Here is a 19,109-nt window from a genome sequence, read left to right on the forward strand (position 1 = left end):
CTACGAAAAAAACTTTAAGATCCTTTTCAAATAAAAAGACTTAAGCTTTTTTTCAGTTTGAAATATGTCAACAGAAGTTGCCACTTGGATTTTTCTGGAGAGGAGGAGGGGGTGGAGGACAAAGGAGGACTGTTTTTCCTCCACTGGAACCAGCTGTGGTTTGTTCGGCTTTTGTGCATTTGGATGGGCACTCTGAATTGAAATCCAAACTGGAACTAGCAGTTAATATTACAAACAAACAGCATAATTTGACTAAACAAGCTTTCAGATGATCACAACTAGGCTTTGATGCTGAAGAGTGGGATTTTCATAACTGAGGAAGTAATTTGAGAACATGCGTGTACCCAAAGTCAGTAGAGTGGTGTGTGATTTTTTTATTTTTTATTTTTTACTTGAAGATGATTATGATGATTCACACTTTTGTTACTCTTGGCAAAAGAGTGGCTTGCATGTATAAGTTGATATAACATCTGAGAGCCTCTAAGCAAGTCATTCTCCATTTGAGGAAGAATTTATCTACAGAAAATTCTCAATTTGTTAGTTGTTTTTTTTTTTTGTCTTTGGTTTCTTGCCCTGGTATGACTGACTTTGCAAATGAGAATTTCCATGAGGTCCTAGTCACAGCCTTCCTTTTTCTTGGATTTGTGGATGTGGTTCCACGCTTTCAGGACTGAGTTAGAATCGTTTAGATGTTCAGTTGTTGAACAGTAATTTACTAGTACTATACAATCTGAGTTAGGAAATTAAATGTACCAGAAAGATGATTTAAGCTACTTAGTTTAACTAGATGCATGTTTTTTTACTCTCTTCATTTCCTTGACTAGAGAATTTATTTTTTCTCCTGTTCTTAAAAGCATATTTAGTATCTAATATCAGAAATAAGGTCTATTGAAATCTTTTCCTCAATCATTTTCTAACTTATTTAAAGTAACTTCATGGATTTATAACATTTTCAATTGTCTTGTGCCAAATCACCTTACCCCCCCTCTTTTTTTTCAAACTGCCACATACTGGTCTGTAACGCTTCAAATATAAAAACCAGTGGAGTGACAGAAAAACTAAACCCGTGAAAACTGACTTAGCATAAGAACTTCCCTCCTCCTGTATGGATACTAGGAAATTCAGGGGGCATGTAGAATGAGTTTATTTCCTAGTAAGAGGCTGTACACTTGCATACCATACTTCTTTAAAGGTCTTGTGGTTTGGATCCCAGTGGTATTGATGGGAGGTGTGTAGAGAATTTTTATAAGGTTATTGAATAGGTGAGTAACTTCTTTTGAAAGCAGTAGAGTAAACACTTTTGCTTTGGAGAAGAATGGTTCTGTGGATGCTCAAGGTGATGATAATGAATGATGGAGCTTCAAAGTCAAATCCTACAAATGCCATTATCCTCTAGAGAATTTAACGAAAACTTAATATTCAAAAAAAATACTCGTTCTTTTAAGATGCCACACTTGAGCAAATCTGTTGTCCAGTAGGGTGGTGTCTTGGTACCCATGGTTATATTCTAATGTGAGGACTTAAAAGGTCATTAATAGACTTGAAAGCACAGATATGTGGCTATATTTATCATAGAAAGAGAGAGGTGATGTACACAATGTTCAAATGCCAAGCTACAACATTGGGCTGTGGTGACGTTTGACAGCAGACACTCTGTTTTCTCTTGTAGTTTGGGGCAGAGTTCCGAAGGTTCTCCCTGGATCGCTACAAGCCAGGAAAGTTTGAAGACTTCTACAAACTAATTCTTCACATTCATCACATAGCCAACCTGGAAGTGATGATCGGATATGCTGATGTGCATGGAGACCTTCTCCCTATTAATAATGATGACAACTTCTTCAAGGCTGTTTCAAGTGCTCATCCACTGCTCAGGGTTTTTATACAAAGACAAGGTAAGATGCAATTTCATTTTGCTGCCACAGAGTATGCTGGGGCAAGATGAAGAGTGGATTTGTCATCCCCATTTAAAGGCTGAAATGATGCAAGGGGAACCTAGGAGCCCTCTTACTCCTCCTCTCAGGCGCTTCATTACAACTTGCTGGAATGGCATGACTTCAGGGCAGGTAGAGGGACTGCATTGCTGGCTGTAAGGTGCTTGAAGAATAACATGCTCAGAATCACCATGAGCCCCTTCTTTTCCAAGGGGAGCATACCTTGTGCTGATGGTACTGTGTCGTCACTCGAGCATGCCAACTGCACCGCTACACTTGTTTGAGGGAGAGGATCCTAGTGTTGTACTACTATTTCACATTTAGAAATCTTATCTATCCATCTTGATAGTCAGTGTCATACCTAAATGACTCATGCCTATGTAGTGTGTGAATGCACACACATATGTAGCTATAAAAAAAAAAGTTCTGTCACAAATGACATCGTTTGCCAATGTTGACCCTGGCAGACAGACAAATGATGATTCTCTCCTCTGTCCCTACACTAAGGAGTGTTGAATCTTCCCATTTTGAATCATCAAGCAAACCTTGGGCAGAATTGCCCAAATGTCAGGATGACATCAGTTTTAAGTGGCTGCGTGTTGTTCTTATCAAGCTTTTACTGCAGGTATCGGAAGCCTTCTCCTTAAAGACCCTGTTTGGCAGTGGCTTCAGATGAGCATTGTTTTTTATAACAGTGCATTTTTTCCACAGAGCTCCTTAAATCCCAGGAGAAACTAACACTGTGTTAACACTACCTCCATAGGTTTTTTTCAGTCATGTAGTGATTTATAGCACAGGGCTTTTGGAATTAAAATTTTGTCAGTAGCAGAGTCAGAAATGAGACTTGATCTGAGACTTGAAGCAGTCATGTAGCTTTTTTGGCCTGGACTTTCTGCTGTGTGGGCGTTTGTACTGATAAGGATTTAGCAGAAGGCTCCAGCCTGCTCATTGGTATGAGCTGGTACAGAGTGTATTTCTATTTGGTGTTGTCATATACACGCGGGGTTGTGTGGCCCTCCCCATTCACAGCATGTTGTCTGCCACCTTCTTTTAGATGAGAATAAATACTCAATGAGGCAATGGAGAAGAGGACTAAAGCAGTTTGTTTTGTTTGTGTGTCTGTCAGATAAGTGGAAATGTTTGTGGGAGAGGACTTGGGTTGCTAGCTCTCCCTTCTTCGGCAGAAAATGCAAAGGTAGATGACAAGTCCTAGTAAGTCTCCTTCCTGCACTGCCTGTTTGGGCTCGTCAATGTTCATGGTGGGTCAGGTCATGAGAAATCACTTGCATGACTTTGTCATGCCTGCATCAGTTTAAGTTTATTCATGTCTCTGGATCAGTCATGTTCAAAATGCAGCTGTCCTTGCTCTGCTTGGGCAGACTGCTGAAGCCACCGAGTATCCCTAACTCTGCATTGGGAGGGGGATTGCCACCGAAATGCTAATCACAGAAACAGGCAAATGAGAAAACTGTTGACTGCGTGTGGGGAAAAAGTGCTTTTTCCTCCTCTTCAGTAGAAGTGTGCTAGTTGTGAAGGTTTGTAACTTGTAACCTTAAAGGAAAAGTGCAGTATGTCCTTCTTAAAAAGCTTTTTTTGCCTGTTGCTCAGTGGAAAGAATCGTGCTGACAAGTAAGGAAGCTCATACAAGAGGAAAGAGGCCCATTCCTCCTCACATGTGGCAAAGCCCAAAGCTTTGCCAACACACATTCTCCTGTGCTCCCCCTGTAAAGCTGAAGGGAACAGTAAATTCTGGCCCATCCTTTTGATTAATGGTACCTGTAATAAGGGACATTTAAGATCCATACTTGTGGATGCTCCCAAACAATCATGTCTATTTCCTTTTCTGAGAACAAGCCTTTAGAAATTGTTCCCTTCAGCAATAATAGGAGTTACTGAAATCTTGTTTGTGTCTTATTCCTTTGCTCCATCATACCCCTGCTGTTTCCCTTGGCTTCCAACTGGGGTGACAGAGCCATGCTGATCCTTCTGCTGAAGACCCACACTAGAGAGCGAAGTGACTAGCACCAAGAAATCATTGTGCCATCCAGGGGAACATGGTGTGCCTGCAGTGCTTCAGCTCACACCCTAAACTGACTTCAGAGGCAGGGAACTAAACTGACAGGGATGCTAGCAAAGTACGAGGCCAGTCCTCTTATTCTGGGACATTGAAGGAGACTGCAGAGCATGCAGTCTCTACCCTGTTTGATCAGGGATCTCTGCCCTGTGGTGGGAGAAGTCCTGGGAGGTGACTGCCAAAGGTAGGGAGGGTTTGAGAGAACTGGGCAGAAGTATGCAGGCATGGAAAGACTGAATAATTGAAGTTCAGGTCTTTTTCTAGCAGAGAAAACTGTTCATCAACTGCATGATTAGTCATCTTATCTGTTTTCCCTGTTTATAGCTGGGTTATCCTTTATCTTGTCAAGTGAATTATACAATTATGCTAAAAAAACTTAACTATCTGTTCAGAGTGGCAAAGTGGCTAACTTAGCCTTTGCACAATAATCAAGGAACAATTTGCTAGTTTGATTTTTTTTTTTTTTGTTTGCATAGTTGTTTTTTGTCTGAACTTAGTCTTGCACTTTTTCAATTCAAAAGCGCTCCCCTCACTTGTCCCCAGAGGCAAGCCACGTGCACACTGCTTGGACTCTTACATGCCAGGTTGGTGTCCAGGTGTGGCTTTTTTATTCCACTTCCTCCTTTTTGTTCAAGTCTCCCGAGCCCCAAATTTTTCAGGATCACAGTAGCTGTTCCCCCCACAGGCAGGGAATGTCAGTGCTTATTAGCCAGCCTTTTAACTAAGGACCTGAACTGCTATTCCCAGTGTGCCTGCAAGAATTACTGTTCCATACTTTTGGGGGTCTTGAAGGCTCTGGGACACTTGCAGGTTACGTTTGAGTAAACTCAGCTATGACAAGTTTTTATAGCTCATAGGGATCTGTCTGCTGAAAGTATGTGGTGCTCTTCTCTTTTCCTTTTTTTTTGTTTCCCTCTCCAATACCAAATTACAGTGCAGACAAAAATCCTAATTAGAGAACCAAGCTATAAAAAGAAAAGGCAGTTCTACTTTAACTTGCTTTCCCAGGCTGCAAGTATGGGTTGTGTCCCATGTTGTAAACTGATGTGGCTCTTTTGACTTCATTAGCACAGTAGTGATTTATATCAGCTGATGCTTTGAGCCCAAGCATTTATTCACTTGGCTGTAACTGAGATCGGACATATCCAGAACTCTCTATGGAAGGTGCCTGCTGCTGGGAAAAGGACGGATGTCCCAAAGATCTTGGAACAATGCGAGGAATTATGGATGTGTTTGACTTTCTCTGTAATAACTGAACTCTTGTACTCTAGCCAAAACCTGCATGAAGGAAGAGCTTATCTGGTGATGCAGTTGGTAATCATTTTTTCAAGACTTCGTTTGTTCTGTGTCTGATTTAAACTACAGCACTTGAGACGGTCTTTTGAATACTGCAAAAATATTTCAGTGTAAGCTATGAATTCGAGCAGAAACAAAAAATAGAAAAACTGAAAGGAGTTAGTATTACATACAGTGAATGCATTACATTTTTTCCCTTGTATGATTAAATTGAATGATGTTATTATCAAATCTTGCTTTAATGCCTCTCTCCCGGAGGCAGAGTATGTGTTCAAACCAGGCTGTATTGGAGGCTCTCAAATAGAATGGAACAAATAGCAGAGTTATAGTGAGTTCTTCATTGTAAACTTGCAAAGTCCAAGGAGTCATTTCAGGCAAGTGGGGCATAAGGATGTGAGTGAAGGTCTACCGGGTAACAGATTTCAGGCTTTCTCATCTTTTGGGTTACCTATTATGGTGTTTTTAACCTAGGCAGTTCAGAAACTCAGGGAGGAGTTGCAAAATGAACATGGTGATCACCCTGTAAGTACTCTGTGCAGCGCTTTTTTTCCAAGGAAGAAGCAAATCGAGGACCAAGATGCTGAAGTACAGCAAGTGTAGTGAAAGGAGTGATATTTGGCTCTAATGCTAACAGAGCACATGTCTGTAACTTCAGACTAATGATTCTGATTCTGGGAGAAGTGATGGGGGCTGCTGACGACCAGACCTTCACTTCCTACCACTGTTTAGGGTTTATAGAGCTTGCATGGGCAGTAACAGAAAATCTGCTGTAGCTCAAATAGCAAAGGAGATGAGAGGTGGTGAGCCGCCTGTCAGGCCTCATCTTGATTCCAGACTGAGGTCAAGAGAACTCTTCTTCTGGAAAGTCTTTTTGTTTTGTCCCCATCACAACTGGAGGTGTGTCCTGATAGGGGTTTAAGGTTTTGGACTTCTGCTTGCTTTGCCTGAGTTTCAGCTAGTGGCCTTGTTCCTATAAATCTGTAGTGTTGATGAAAACATATCCTTCAGCAGAGAAATTCTCAAGGAAAACTTGAAGTAGTTGGGGTTTGGAGAAATAACAAACTTATTAAATATTCGGGCAGTATTGACAAGACACAGAGTGTCAGTAGGAACAGTGATTGTGCATGTTGCTGTTGCGTGAGTACAGCTGCTGTTCCTGTGAATCAGCAGCTGTATTACTGTTGCTCTTAAGCAACTTCCATAAAAATAACAGTAAATTAATGAATGTGGGGGTACTTTGTCAATCCTAAAGCAGATTCTAGATCAATTTCACAATCTTTCCATCAATAAAATGATTTTTTTGCCATGGTTTAACCTCAGCCAGCAACTAGGACCATGCAGCCTCTCACTCACTCTCTCCCTTCCCCCCCCGAGTAGGGTAGGAAGAAGACAGAGAAAAGGAGGGAAAAAACACTTCTGGGTTAAGATAATGTCAGTTTAACAGAACAGTAATGGAAGACGAAAATAATAGTAATAATAATGGTAAAAGAATATACAAAATGCAGTGATACAACACAAGTTGCTCTCACCACCTGATGATCAGTTGTGCAGCCCGTCCTGGGCAGCAATCACGGATTCCTGCCCTGTGGCCAATGCCCATTTATATACTGTGACGTTTATGGTTTGGGATATTTCTTTGGCCAGCTTGTCCTGTCTATGCTCCCTCTAAACTTCTGTGCGAATGCTGAAAGAGTCCTTGACTAATGTAAACATTACTTAGCAACAACTAAATCAATAAATTATCAGCATTATTCTCATACTAAATCCAAAACATAGCAGCTACTAGAAAGAAAATTAACTCTATCCCAGCTGAAACCAGGATAATTTTAAAGCTTTCTGAAAGTTTAAATGGTTCCATGGTAAGTGTCCTACTAGTAGGAGACAGGTGAAATGCTGAAGTGTAGGATGTTGGATCTGTATTTTAGTGTATCTTTGTCAAATATTGCACTTCTTACAGGAACATAAAAGGCAAAAATCCTGAAGAGGCTGAACAGCATTCTAACAGTAAATAACCGTAAAACGTTCCCAACAGCTAACTGGAGCAGGGCCTTGCATAATTTAGTAAATGCCACAAATGAACTGTAGCTGTTAATTGAAGTGGCCTGAAAATGAAGAAGGCTGCTGTCTTCTGCTGCCTGTGTTGTCTTACATTTTGTGGTCTGGAAAACTAATAGTGTGTAAAACGTCATCAGGTACCATCTTCAGAAATTTGCTGTAAGTGTGTCTTCTTTTCTAGTATTAAAAGTCCATGACTGTAACAGTAAACCAGTACTGAACACCAGTTATTGCGTTTCTCCTTGAGTGGTTAGAGCTGCTGTCTACCATCAGTTCTCACTTAAAGCTTGATCCAAAATCAACAGGGCAAAATGTGCATTTACCTAGTTGGGTTTTGGATTTGGCTCATTTTAATTTACATTAAATTTAAGATTGGAAGATGCTGGTTTTCTTCAACTGCATGCAGTGACTAATGTATTTAAACTTCTGTGCCATGCAATATATTTCTCTATGTCCAGAAGCAGTTCATAACTCTGCAGTTTGTTATTTACCTGGCAAAGTTCTGTTCTGCTCAGAGTACCAACATCTGTGCTTAGCTTTCTTGCATTATAAAATCAGAGCAATTGCACTCAGTTTTAAAATAAAAATGTGTTAATGGGAATCATGCCCAAGTCTTACTGAAAAACTGATGGTGGGTTGTTTTATTGTCTTTCATACTCTAAGCAGATAATCCCCAGGAATGGTGGTTGGCTGTCTAACCACATGTGTTAAACACAAAAACTGGCTTTGAGGCAGCAACTAAAATGAAACCTATTTCCAGCTTCCTAAAACCTTTAACTCTCTGCTGGGCCTTCTAGAATGGGTACGGTTGGAAAAGTTTGAGTTGAAGCCTTTCACATCTTTTTTGGTTCTTCAGTAACCTTCCTGTTCATTTTACAACACAGGCCTTAACTTCACCTTCTCAAAATGTTGTATTTCTGAACAAGAACAATGTGATTTTACTGCTCTTGTTAAAGGCATCTGATATATTAAATAATAAAACAGGTTGCAGCACATGTTGAAAATACTGAACTGCTGCTGGTCTTGCTCTTGGTTGAGCTGTGTAGATTTTCGCAGTGGTCTTATGAGAGTCTGAGGCAATAAGATAAAGTTAAGGGTGCAGAGAAGGTGACTTGAGGTCTTCAGTTTATCTGCTCCTGCGTAAGGAGGGGGTGGAGAGAAAAGAAACTCTTCTGATGTCCGGTGTAGCTCATTGGCACACTGGAGGATGCAGCTCTGCTGTGGGTCAGACTGTCCCAGGGTTACTACCCTGTCTCCTCTGCCCTGGCACGGGTGTGACCCAGGGGCTAAGCTCTCTGAGCCAGCTCTTCAGCAGAAAACTAATTGTTTGAGTGAGGAGTTAGCATAGGATGGGCAAGACCGAAGCAGATTTAAAGCAGCTTAACACTGCCGTGAAGCCTCTGCTTCCTGGGAGAAAGAACTTGTCGGCTTGTAGCCTTTGGAAATGTGCAACACCACTGTATTTGCAAAGCATCTTGTCTTAGCTTTGACAAGATTAGGGGATGGTGGTAGATTCCGTGCTAGTGTAACAGGAATTGCTACTAGGCTTAAATTAAATCCTTTCATGATTTTCCTCAAACGTCTCTGTTTTTGAGCTGGAGGGGTCTTTGAATGCTTGTCAAGCCAAAGTAATCTTCGTCCCACTCGAGTCCTTTGATATCTGAAGATAAGTAAAATGCAGCTTTTTTGTTCCAGTGAAGTCTGGCAACAAATTACTGTAACTTCTCTACTCCACCTTTCATGTGCAAATGATGAGACTGAGTAATCATTATCTTTCAACTACTTTATTAAGCATCTTTAAAAACATTATGTTTTATCTGCCTTGTCAGACATAAACACAAAACAGCCTTGGATTTTGTTGCTGGCACGGTTGGTGATACCTGGTGGCTGAGCAGAGCTAGCAAGAGGCTGCTTCTTGCCTTGAAAACTCCATTTTTAGACTATCAGGATATTTGGTTTTCATCACGGGTTATTTTAATTGCAGCCAGAATACCTGATAAGTGAGAATTTTCAGTGAAAGGAGGAGAAAATGTGTGGAAATAGTATAGCCTACAGATGGGCTTTGTAGTGTTGGTCGATAACTGGTAGTAGGAACTGTTGCAGGCAGAAATAATGTGCTGCATAAATCTTAGTAGTTGCAGTGTACAGTAAGCATGGAACAGAAGCCTGGCAAAATTGCTGCTGCTGCTGTTCTGTCATTGTCAGCAAATGTTTGTTGCACTTCTGTGTTAAAGCTACGTGGGATTTGGCTTCAGTTTCAAAGTTTAATAATAAAAACACATAATCAAATATATTAATAATAAAAATAGACTTTAACAGTCAATGCTTCTTGAAAATTGCATTGAACTGGTAGCAGCATTACACATTCTGCTGAATTTCAACTGAAACTTGTTTACAGTGGGAACTCATGTAGCCTTTAACAGGAACCTCTACTCAACTCTATGCTTTGCTTTAACTGGTAAACCACATAAGAACAAGCAAATAACTGCTCTCTTCTGTCCCTCCAGACTCCTGTTTGTTGTCTTACAGTTACAGATTGCTGCTTTGACAGTACTTTAAAAAGCAAAACAGAAGAACCCCCCCAGTTATGTCTACTTAAAGATAGTCTCAAGTGAAAGTATTTTTTGTTTTCTTCCTTGGTCTGACCGTTTTTATTTAAGATAGTGAAGCTGCTTTAACAGGTGGCTTGACTGTATAAAAACAGTGGTGAGGAAGACTTGTCAAATGATCCACCTCTGTTAAGGTCCCTATGAGGGAATTTTCCACTATTTATCTTTCCTTACCTTAGCAGTCAAAACAAGAGATTCTGTTTCCTGTTCATGGCTCAGGTTTTTTCCTGTTGTGCCTAGCTGTCATTTCCCTTCTGTAAGTGATGGAAACAAGTACAATGTGAAGGTAATAATGAAATGCACTTGACAGCCTCTTCTTTGACACCAGATTTTACCTGAAGAGACCTCACAAGTGCGAAGTAGCTTTCATGTAGTGAGGGAGGGTAGATAGCACAATGCAAATACAAACATTAACTCAAGATTCAGGCCTTCAGCAATATGCTTTCTGCTAAATTTCTGAAGTACTCTAAACTTCTCAAGTACACTAAAGGGCTTATGACAATTACTAGACTCTTGCACTGAAAGCAAGCATGCAGTGAAGGATGTTTCTGCTAGGTATTTATAGTAGGCATTGAAAAATTAACTCAAAATATAACTCAACAATTATAACTCAAGTCAAACCATTATTTTTTTTTTTGAGTGGCTGAAAGGTCCTCTTTTGTCTTCAGACTGCTTGTGTTGTTGGGATTACACACTGTGAATTTAAATGTGAGTGTCAGCATTAATACTGCATTAAGAACTCTGGATATTTTTCAATACCAAGAAAGAAAGCAGTTGGGGGGGGGGGTGAAAGAAATCTTTCTTGAACCTGGCCCTGATGATGATCTACTTGAATCTTATTTTTTCCTCTGTGCTATGTTTAGAGTAGCAAAGAATCCTGTGGGAATATTAAGGAAACTATTAACCTAGAAAACTTTACTGTTCTTGCTCTTCAGTCCCCTGCCATATGCTGATATTAAGTAACCTCTAAAAACTTTATACGAACAACTTCCACACCACTCACATCCTCCCCACCTTAATTTTCTTGTATTTTTTTTCTGTCTCCCATTTATTGTTTTTTCTTCCTTTCAGCTCTCAGTTTTCTACTCCATGCTGTATTTTTTTTTAATTGCTGTGCACAGCTGTTGCTGACAGGGCAGGAGAGTGTGTTGGGTGAAAGCGTGCAGGTGCTGGTGCCCGTTTTACTCCAAGCACTAGAAGAAGGCTTGGAAAACATTGACATCAGTGGGGTGGAGCAGCAGTGACAGAGCAGGTATGGAGATAGCAATTAGTGAGGAAAAGCTGCCTCTTACCATGGGTCTTAGACCAATTTGTTTTCTTCTCTGATTATCCATTTGCATTAGAAATAATAGAGGAGTTGAGAATTTTTTAAAAACAAACACTGCGAACTTTTGAAGGAGAATATTTATTTAATTTGGATTTATGTATGAATAAGAAATTATGTACTGCCTGGTGTCTGTGGAAGTTGGAAATCTGGAATCCAGCAGAGTTGGTGAAAGGCACTGTCTTGGCATGGCGAAGGCACCGTGAAGCTACTCAGCCGCTGGCAGCGACTGGCTCAGAAACATCGTTTCTGCCTCTTCAGCAGCTGTAGGTGAACACGACTGTGGGGTTTTTTTTTAAAGCTGAGGATTTGAAAAAACCTAAAGCTGTTTTCTTCATCCGTCAATGCCACTGAGGTGTGATAAGAGGAGGCCTGTCAGTTACGACCTTAGGTTCGACACTGATGACAACCAGTTTGTTTGCTGTATTAGTCTGCTTTATTGCTGCTGCTTTTTTCATTCTGCCAAGCAATTTGGTAGTTTTGTTAGTATGTATCCAGCAGATGCAGTTATTTTGTTTACGAAATAATGTAATCTTTACATTTTTGCCTTTGTGTACTTACTGAGGTCTAGTTCTAAATGCAGCAGGCACGAGTAAACGGGAGGAAAAACCATATTGTGCTAACCAGAAAACTATGAAGTTTCAGAAATAACTCCCCCCCAAACTGCAAGAATTTGAATGAATGAATGCTTGCTTTATAATAGAGCCCATAAATAAGTCCAGAGGTAGTGTCTTTGTGGCTAGCAACAAGAAAAAATGGAGTTACCTAAGATTGCATTCTTTGAAGCCACATCATTGTAACATGCCTTATCCTTTGTAGAAGGAAAAAATAAAAGTATAGCATACTCGAAGTACAGTGTGCAACAAGATGTTTTAAAAATTTTGTTTCAGAGCAATTCTTAGCTGAGACAATGCTTATCAATAGCAGGAGGAGTGACAATGTCTGCCATACCTGCATTATTCCTCAGTCACTTAAAAGTGCACTGGACGCTTGTGCAATGTACTCATTGCTTCTAGAACTTCTGCCTGAGTGTTAGAAAGAGGAGAGGGTAACCTACAGGGAGCCAACATAACATTTATGCAGGCTCCTCAAACCTGAATTGTCTTCAAAGCTACAGATGACCTCTTCATGGTGGGTTTACCTGTATGTCTCTCAAAGTGTGAGATTACTGTTTCCAGTTGTTAAACTGAACTTGGATCCAACAGCGCTATGGTTGAAAAGTTGCTCCTTCATCCGTTAGGTTGCTTCATGAGGGAGTTACTTTTCCGTGTGGGTAACCACATGATGTCTCCATTTATCAGCTTGTTGTATGTGAAAGGTTGTATCCCAAGAGTTTCCCCTGGATGAACAGTAAATGTGGTGCAGACAGTGCTACTGATTTGCTAGCAATCTTTACATTTGCAGGGGTGACTGAAAATGTTAATTCTGGTCATGATTTTCACTAGATCTGGCAAACACCTCTTCTTGTGTAAATAGGCCAAGACCAGAGGTGCACCAGACTTTCTTTTTTGTTGTTGTTTTTTGTTTTAGTTGATTTCAGTAATTGTGTGGCTGGTGCCTTTCTGACCTCTTCAAGGTATCTCTGCCTGCACTGGGCCATGACTATGAAAAACAGGAAACTTTTTTTAACTTCAGTCTTCTGTTTGGGTCTCCTGCCTTTTGCTTGTGGATGCAAAGGTGCTGGTGAGAGTATTGCAGAATTTCCCCTTCCCTGTTTTTTTGGCTGACTTCAAAGGCCGTGTGACAGTATTACTTGGCAGCTCTTATCACAGCATAGAGTTTGGTGCATTAATATTTATTCCACTGAAATAGAGGAACTGAATAGATGTCTGCAGGCTGCCCTGGGGATCCCAGCCTGCCCCCTAGAAGAGCACTGGCCTATGCTGTATTTTGCTTTAAGTGGGATTTAATTTCTTTTTCCTGGATCTGTTTGGCTACCATACCATAGCACACCTTCCCCTGCCATGTGCACAGTTTCCCAGTCACCTTACAGGGGACATATGGTGTAATGAAGATGCATGGTACATGTAGGTTGTAATACAAGTCCCATATTAGATGTCGTTCGTTGCTGTATGCCAATCTCTGTTTTACGAGCACTGCGGGGCACTCTGGGGTAGGGGGAGCGATTTAAGCTCATCTCAGGCATGCTGTGTCACCCAGAGGGGATGGAGAGGAGAGGGAGAGCGCTGGGAGAAGCTGCAGACTGGATATCCGTTGTGATTTAACATGTGCTGCTGTGGGCAAAGTGGCTTGGCAGTACCTCAAAACCCATCTCCCTTCCCTGAAACATTCCCAGAAGCAGCTGACCACAGAAGCCAGCTCATGGGTTGCAGATCACAGGAAACAGCTTGCCGCAACAAACTTGGCTTCCTCTACTCAAATGACCCTCAGCAAGGGTACGTGTCATCTGCATCAGCTCTGGGAAGTACATAGTGGTGGTGAGTAAGAGGAAAGGTGGTGTTGGAGGTACGCACAAAGCCCTGTCTTACAGTGAGCTTCACCAGTGTTGAACCCCAGACCATGTGGAGAGCATCCCTGCAGCTAACTTGTCCTACCTCTAGGTGCCTGGAGTAAGGCTGGACAGCAGCTTTTCCATGAGTGGGTTTTTTTCAGTGCTGTACCTCAGTTGGTCCCACTTCAGTTGGGAAGTGGTGGCTATGTCCCACACCCTTCCTCTCATCAGTTGCATCCTGAGTTCGCAGAGCTGTATTGCATCATAAGGAAGTACTGGAGCTGCAGAGTGTGGTGCGGGTGCCTTTCTACCCTGCTGGATGTCATACAGTGTGTGGGTAGCATGCTCTTGAGTCTTGTTGGTCTGGTTTATGGGTGTGTTGTGCTTATCTTGGAAAATCGGAGTCACTAGCTCCATCTGTCTTCAGAAATGTTATTGCCTCTGTCTCAGACCACTTCAGTTCAATGTGGATGTCCCAGGAGAGCTGAAAGAGCAGCATGAAGATGATGCTTCTGTATGAGCAGTAGCAGCAACTGTGAGAGGAAATTGTTTCCCTGCTAGTGTAAACCTGGTTAGCTAGGTTGCTTGCTAGCACTTGCTGAATGGTACCCTTCCGTGGTGCCTCTCTTGCAACTGGTGTTGAGTGAGCAATTCCAGCAAACCAGGTTTCCCTGCCTTAAAGACCTCCTGGTGCTACAAGGCATGTCAGTGTCAGCAGCATGTATTGCTGGATAGCTGCTTGCACATAAAACTAACAAGGAGAAGTTGCATCCCTGCTGAGGAGGTATTACTGTGGAAGAAATGCTGCTAGAGGTATTTCTGGGGTTGTGCAGAGGTCTGAAGATTTGTAAAGGCAGCTTGCTACAGTCCCATGTCTGTAAGATGATCTCTGCTGGATCAAATGCTGGCTGACTGGCCAGGCCCAGAGGGTGGTGGTGAATGGAGTTAAATCCAGTTGGTGGCCAGTCACTAGTGGTGTTCCACAGGGCTCAGTGTTGGAGCCACTGCTGTTTAATATCTTTACTAATGATCTTGACAAGGAGATTGATTCCCCCTCTACTCAGCACTGGTGAGGCCACAACTGGAATACTGTGTCCAGTTTGGGGCTCCCCAGTTCAAGAGGGACAGGGAACTGCTGGAGAGAGTCCAACGAAGGGCAACCAAGATGATTGAGGGATTGGAGCATCTCCCTTATGAAGAAAGGCTGAGAGAGCTAGGACTCTTTAGCCTGGAGAAAAGAAGGCTGAGGGGAGACCTTATTACTACTTACAAATATCTAAAGGGTGGGTTGAAGGAGGATGGAGCCACACTCTTCTCGGTGGTTCCCAGTGACAGGATGAAGGGCAGTGGGTGCAAGTTGGAACATAGGAAGTTCCGTTCCAACACACGAAAAAACTTCTTTACAGTTAGGGTGACAGAGCACTGGCACAGGCTGCCCAGGGAGGTTGTGGAGTCTCCTTCTCTGGAGATTTTCAAAACCCGCCTGGATGCAGTCCTGAGTAATGTGCTCTGGGCAATCCTGCTTTAGCAGGGGAGTTAGACTGGATGATCTCTAGAGGTCCCTTCCAACTCTGAAAATTCTGTGATTCTGTGATTCTGTAACTCACTGTGTTAAAATTTTTGTTTCTTTGGTCAGCTTAGGGTTCAGTTTTGCCTTATATGCTTCTTAATGTGCAGAGGGATGATGGCAGAGCCACCTGAAACTGTAGCAGTATCTGTACCACAAGTATTGCATCCCCCATCACCATCATACCCACCTGATAAAAGGACCAGGGGGTGTTGACTGACATCTGTCTGAACATGAGCCAGCAGTGTGCCCAGGTGGCCAAGAAGGCCAACGGCATCCTAGCCTGCATCAGGAATAGTGTAGGCAGCAGGACTAGAGAGGTGGTTGTCCCACAGTACTCGGCACTGGTGAGGCTGCACCTTGAGTACTGTGTTCGGTTTTGGGCACTGCAATATAAGGACATTAAGGTGCTGGAGAGGGTTTAGAGAAGGGCAATGAAGCTGGTGAAGGATCTTGAGAATAAGTCTTATAAGGAGCAGCTGAGGGAACTGGGGTTGTTTAACCTGGAGAAAGGAAGCTGAGGGGACACCTTATTGCTCTCTACAACTACCTGAAAGGAGGTTGTAGAGAGGTGGGTGTTGGTCTCTTCTCACAAGTTACAACCAATAGGACAAGAGGAAATGGTGTCAAGTTGTGCCAAGGGAGGTTTTGGTTAGACAATAGGAAAAACTTCTACGCTGGAAGGGGTATCAGACTGGAACAGGCTGCCCAGGGAAGTGGTTGAATCACCATGCTTGGATGTATTTAAAATCTGTCTAGATATGGTGCTCAGGGACATGGTTTAGAAGTGGGCCTGATAGAGTTAGATAACGGTTGGACTTTAATCTTAAAGGTCTTTTCCAGCCATAACGATTCTATGATTCTATGGAAGGCTCTGGCACGGCCTCACATCCCTCTTGCCTGTCAGGGCTGTGTCGCCTCATGGTGCAGCTTACAGAGCAGAGCATCTCCATGTTCTGTACCATGCAGTTGTGGAGTCTATTACTCAAGTTTGGTTCCTGCTGTCTTGCTGAGACATGGTTCCTGATTCTTAGTGTTTGTACTGTTTCAAGGAAGACATAAGATTTGTTTATGTTACTAGCTTTCATGCAGCTTAAAATAAATCAGGAATGCTTGTTATTCAATGCAGTGAATGAATCCATCTCCTCTTGAATGTGGCGCTTGGCTACAGTGCACGCGGATGGGCTTTGTGAGCTGATCCAAGACATAAATACCAGAAGTGATGTGCTTTGGTGCAGAGCACTAGGGCAGAGTTCAGAATCAAAGAAGTCTTGTCCCTGTGCAGATGCAGTCTGGGTTTCTTTGGGTTCACATTGCATGTAATTTGCAACTGTGCACTTGGCTGCTTCGTTAGCTTGCAGGATGGGGGACTAATGGTTCTGAGATTGCAGTCTTTGTATTGCTGAGGTTTCTTCCAGAATCTACCTAGCCACAAACAGAAAGTTTTAGTACAATTCAGAAAGCAGAGGGAGAGAGAACGCACAGGGTATTATAAACATCTATGGGAAATTTGAGGAAAGAACTGGGGGGGGGGGGGGAGAAAAAGGCAAAATCTCACTGGTTTTAAAAAGGAACCCAGGAAGGACTTGACTTTCGAATTCACAAACTCTGTCTGCAAAACCTTGCTTGCTAGATCTTTTGCCTCAAGACTTTTTTTATTTATGTAGTTAAAACATGAATCATTTTAAAACAAATAATCAGCTTAACTGTTTCTTCATAGCACTTAGTGGTTGCAAGCAGCTGGCTTGAAAATGCATGTGCAGAAACAATAGCTGTTTTGAACAGCAATTTGAGAGGCCTAAGGAGCTGATATCTGGCTAGAACGGCTTTTGGAGACACCCTAACAGGGAGGACATCACAAGGAGGCTGATGTTGAATTCCGGTAGTAAAGTACAGAATACGGTTGAAGCTTTCTATCTGTGTCAATGGCACTGAGAATATTGGTACTTGGAAGAAACAGAGTGGTTGCACGTAATATTTATCTAAATCCCAACATAAACTCTTGGCGGTATGCATGTCAGTAAAATAAGACAGTTCTGCTGTAAGGTGTAGAAGAAAACAGCTACTGAAATACAACCCCTGAATTTGCTTGCATTGTAGTGCTTCTCTGGGGAGTTCACACAAGTGGTGAGTCTGCCAGCGTGGTGGCACAGTCACTGCCACTAGCCACTCCTGAGTAATGTAATAATTTCCATGATAAAGCGTGCAAGTTTTTGCAACTTGCAGAATTCTGCTTTCCCAACAGCTGAAGGTGGGTAAGGTGTGTTTTTTATTATTTTTTTTTCCTTTTGTGATGGGCAAGTTATATGCCTAACTTTATCATCGTATTAAGAGCCAGGTGAACAGCTTTTGCACTCGCCTGATAAGCTTTTCTCAATTGGGAAAAAAAAAAATCATCAGGTGTTTTTAAGACACTTAGATCCCATGCCACTTTGTTATTTTTAATGATAAAATGAGGGGAAAAAAAGTAAAGCATTTGAGTGTGTTGTCTAGTGCACCTTCAGCTGGGAAATGGTTGCTAGCTAACATCTTTAAAATATTTACGATGAGTAATCTGCTCTGAACATATGTATACATTTCTGAGTGATTTACTTTGATAAAAAAAAAAAACAACCTGTCAAATGCACAGTTCTACTTTTGGTTTTTTTTTTGAAGTTGTTTCCTGTCTGTCATTTTCTCTCTCTGTCTCTCCGTGCACAAGCATGATACAGCTCCTGTGCTCTACTGCTTATTATTTGTACTGTGATTCCTATCCCTTCCAACGGGGCAATGAGCAGTAACAATCTGAATAGGCAGCAGCCCAGGACCTTTGGAAGACGATGAGATTTGAAGCTGAGGTATCAGGTTCAATTCAAACTCTATAAAATAGACTCCAAGGAGCAGCATTGTTCCTCCAAATTGGTTTAGAAGATTCTGAGTCCTCATATATGAAGGCGGTTGTGTCTGGCAGCTCAGAGGATCTGACATGACCAGTGCAACACAAAGTCTCATGTCTGTGGGAGCCCACTGGCCCAATGGATGTGTAAATTGGGAGCTGGTAAACAGCTGCTTCTCTCCAGGCGTAGTGTGCTTGTCTGTTTCCAAAGCAAAGGTCTTTAAAGGGAAGTCCACAACCACAACCATCTTCCTCATGGTCATCTGTGTGCATCTCTCTGGAAATGCTAAATATGTTACCTTGTGCCTGAAATTTAAGCACAGATTTATAGGAAGGAAAGGAGTTTTATTTCAACTGTTTTGAAACTCTCTGGCCTACAACCTTTTTTTTTTTTTTTTTTTTAAATTGAGATATATTTACAAGAAGTCTAGGGCATATGTTACTCCCTGCTGTTCTGTGTGGCAAAAATTGGAGAGAAACATCACTTCCTATTCAGTAATTTTTTCAGCCTGGCCCTCTCTGAGGTGAAGAATTTTCATTTTAAATTATCTCCATTCATTTAAAAAAACCAAAACAACAAAACCAATGGCTTTTTTTTGTACATTCACTAGCTTCTGCAACTGCCGAGAGGTGGTGTATGTCCAGTGTTACTGACTCAGTAGAAGTTGGGTCAACAACTCCTCTGCTAGCGTGACACATTTAAAATAGTCAAAGAAAAGCTGCTTCAGAGCACATCACTTCTGATGTGTCCACTTCTGTCTGTCCACTCCACAGAGAGGAACTATGTTCTGGGTGTGTTGTCTCATGTACCTGTATTATCTTTGTGAGGCAGGTGAGATACCGGCTCCTTAAATAACAACTCTGGTCTCAAGCAAGTGTTTCATAATGAAGTTATTTGACTCATCAGCTGCTGGGAATAGCAGCCC

General features: G+C 41.9%; 1 protein-coding gene across 1 annotated transcript in view; it reads left to right on the forward strand.

Moving 5' to 3' along the window:
• Positions 1-334: 334 nt before the first annotated feature.
• Positions 335-19,109, forward strand: part of PARD6G (par-6 family cell polarity regulator gamma) — a 58,332-nt gene continuing 39,557 nt past the window's right edge. The window contains exons 1-2 of the mRNA XM_009885905.1: positions 335-349; positions 1,670-1,892. Of these exons, the coding sequence (XP_009884207.1) occupies positions 335-349; positions 1,670-1,892 (238 nt within the window). The remainder of the gene's footprint in view (positions 350-1,669; positions 1,893-19,109) is intronic.

The sequence above is a fragment of the Charadrius vociferus genome, unplaced genomic scaffold (assembly GCF_000708025.1).
Source record: "Charadrius vociferus isolate BGI_N301 unplaced genomic scaffold, ASM70802v2 scaffold195, whole genome shotgun sequence".
Classification (NCBI taxonomy): Eukaryota; Metazoa; Chordata; class Aves; order Charadriiformes; family Charadriidae; genus Charadrius; species Charadrius vociferus.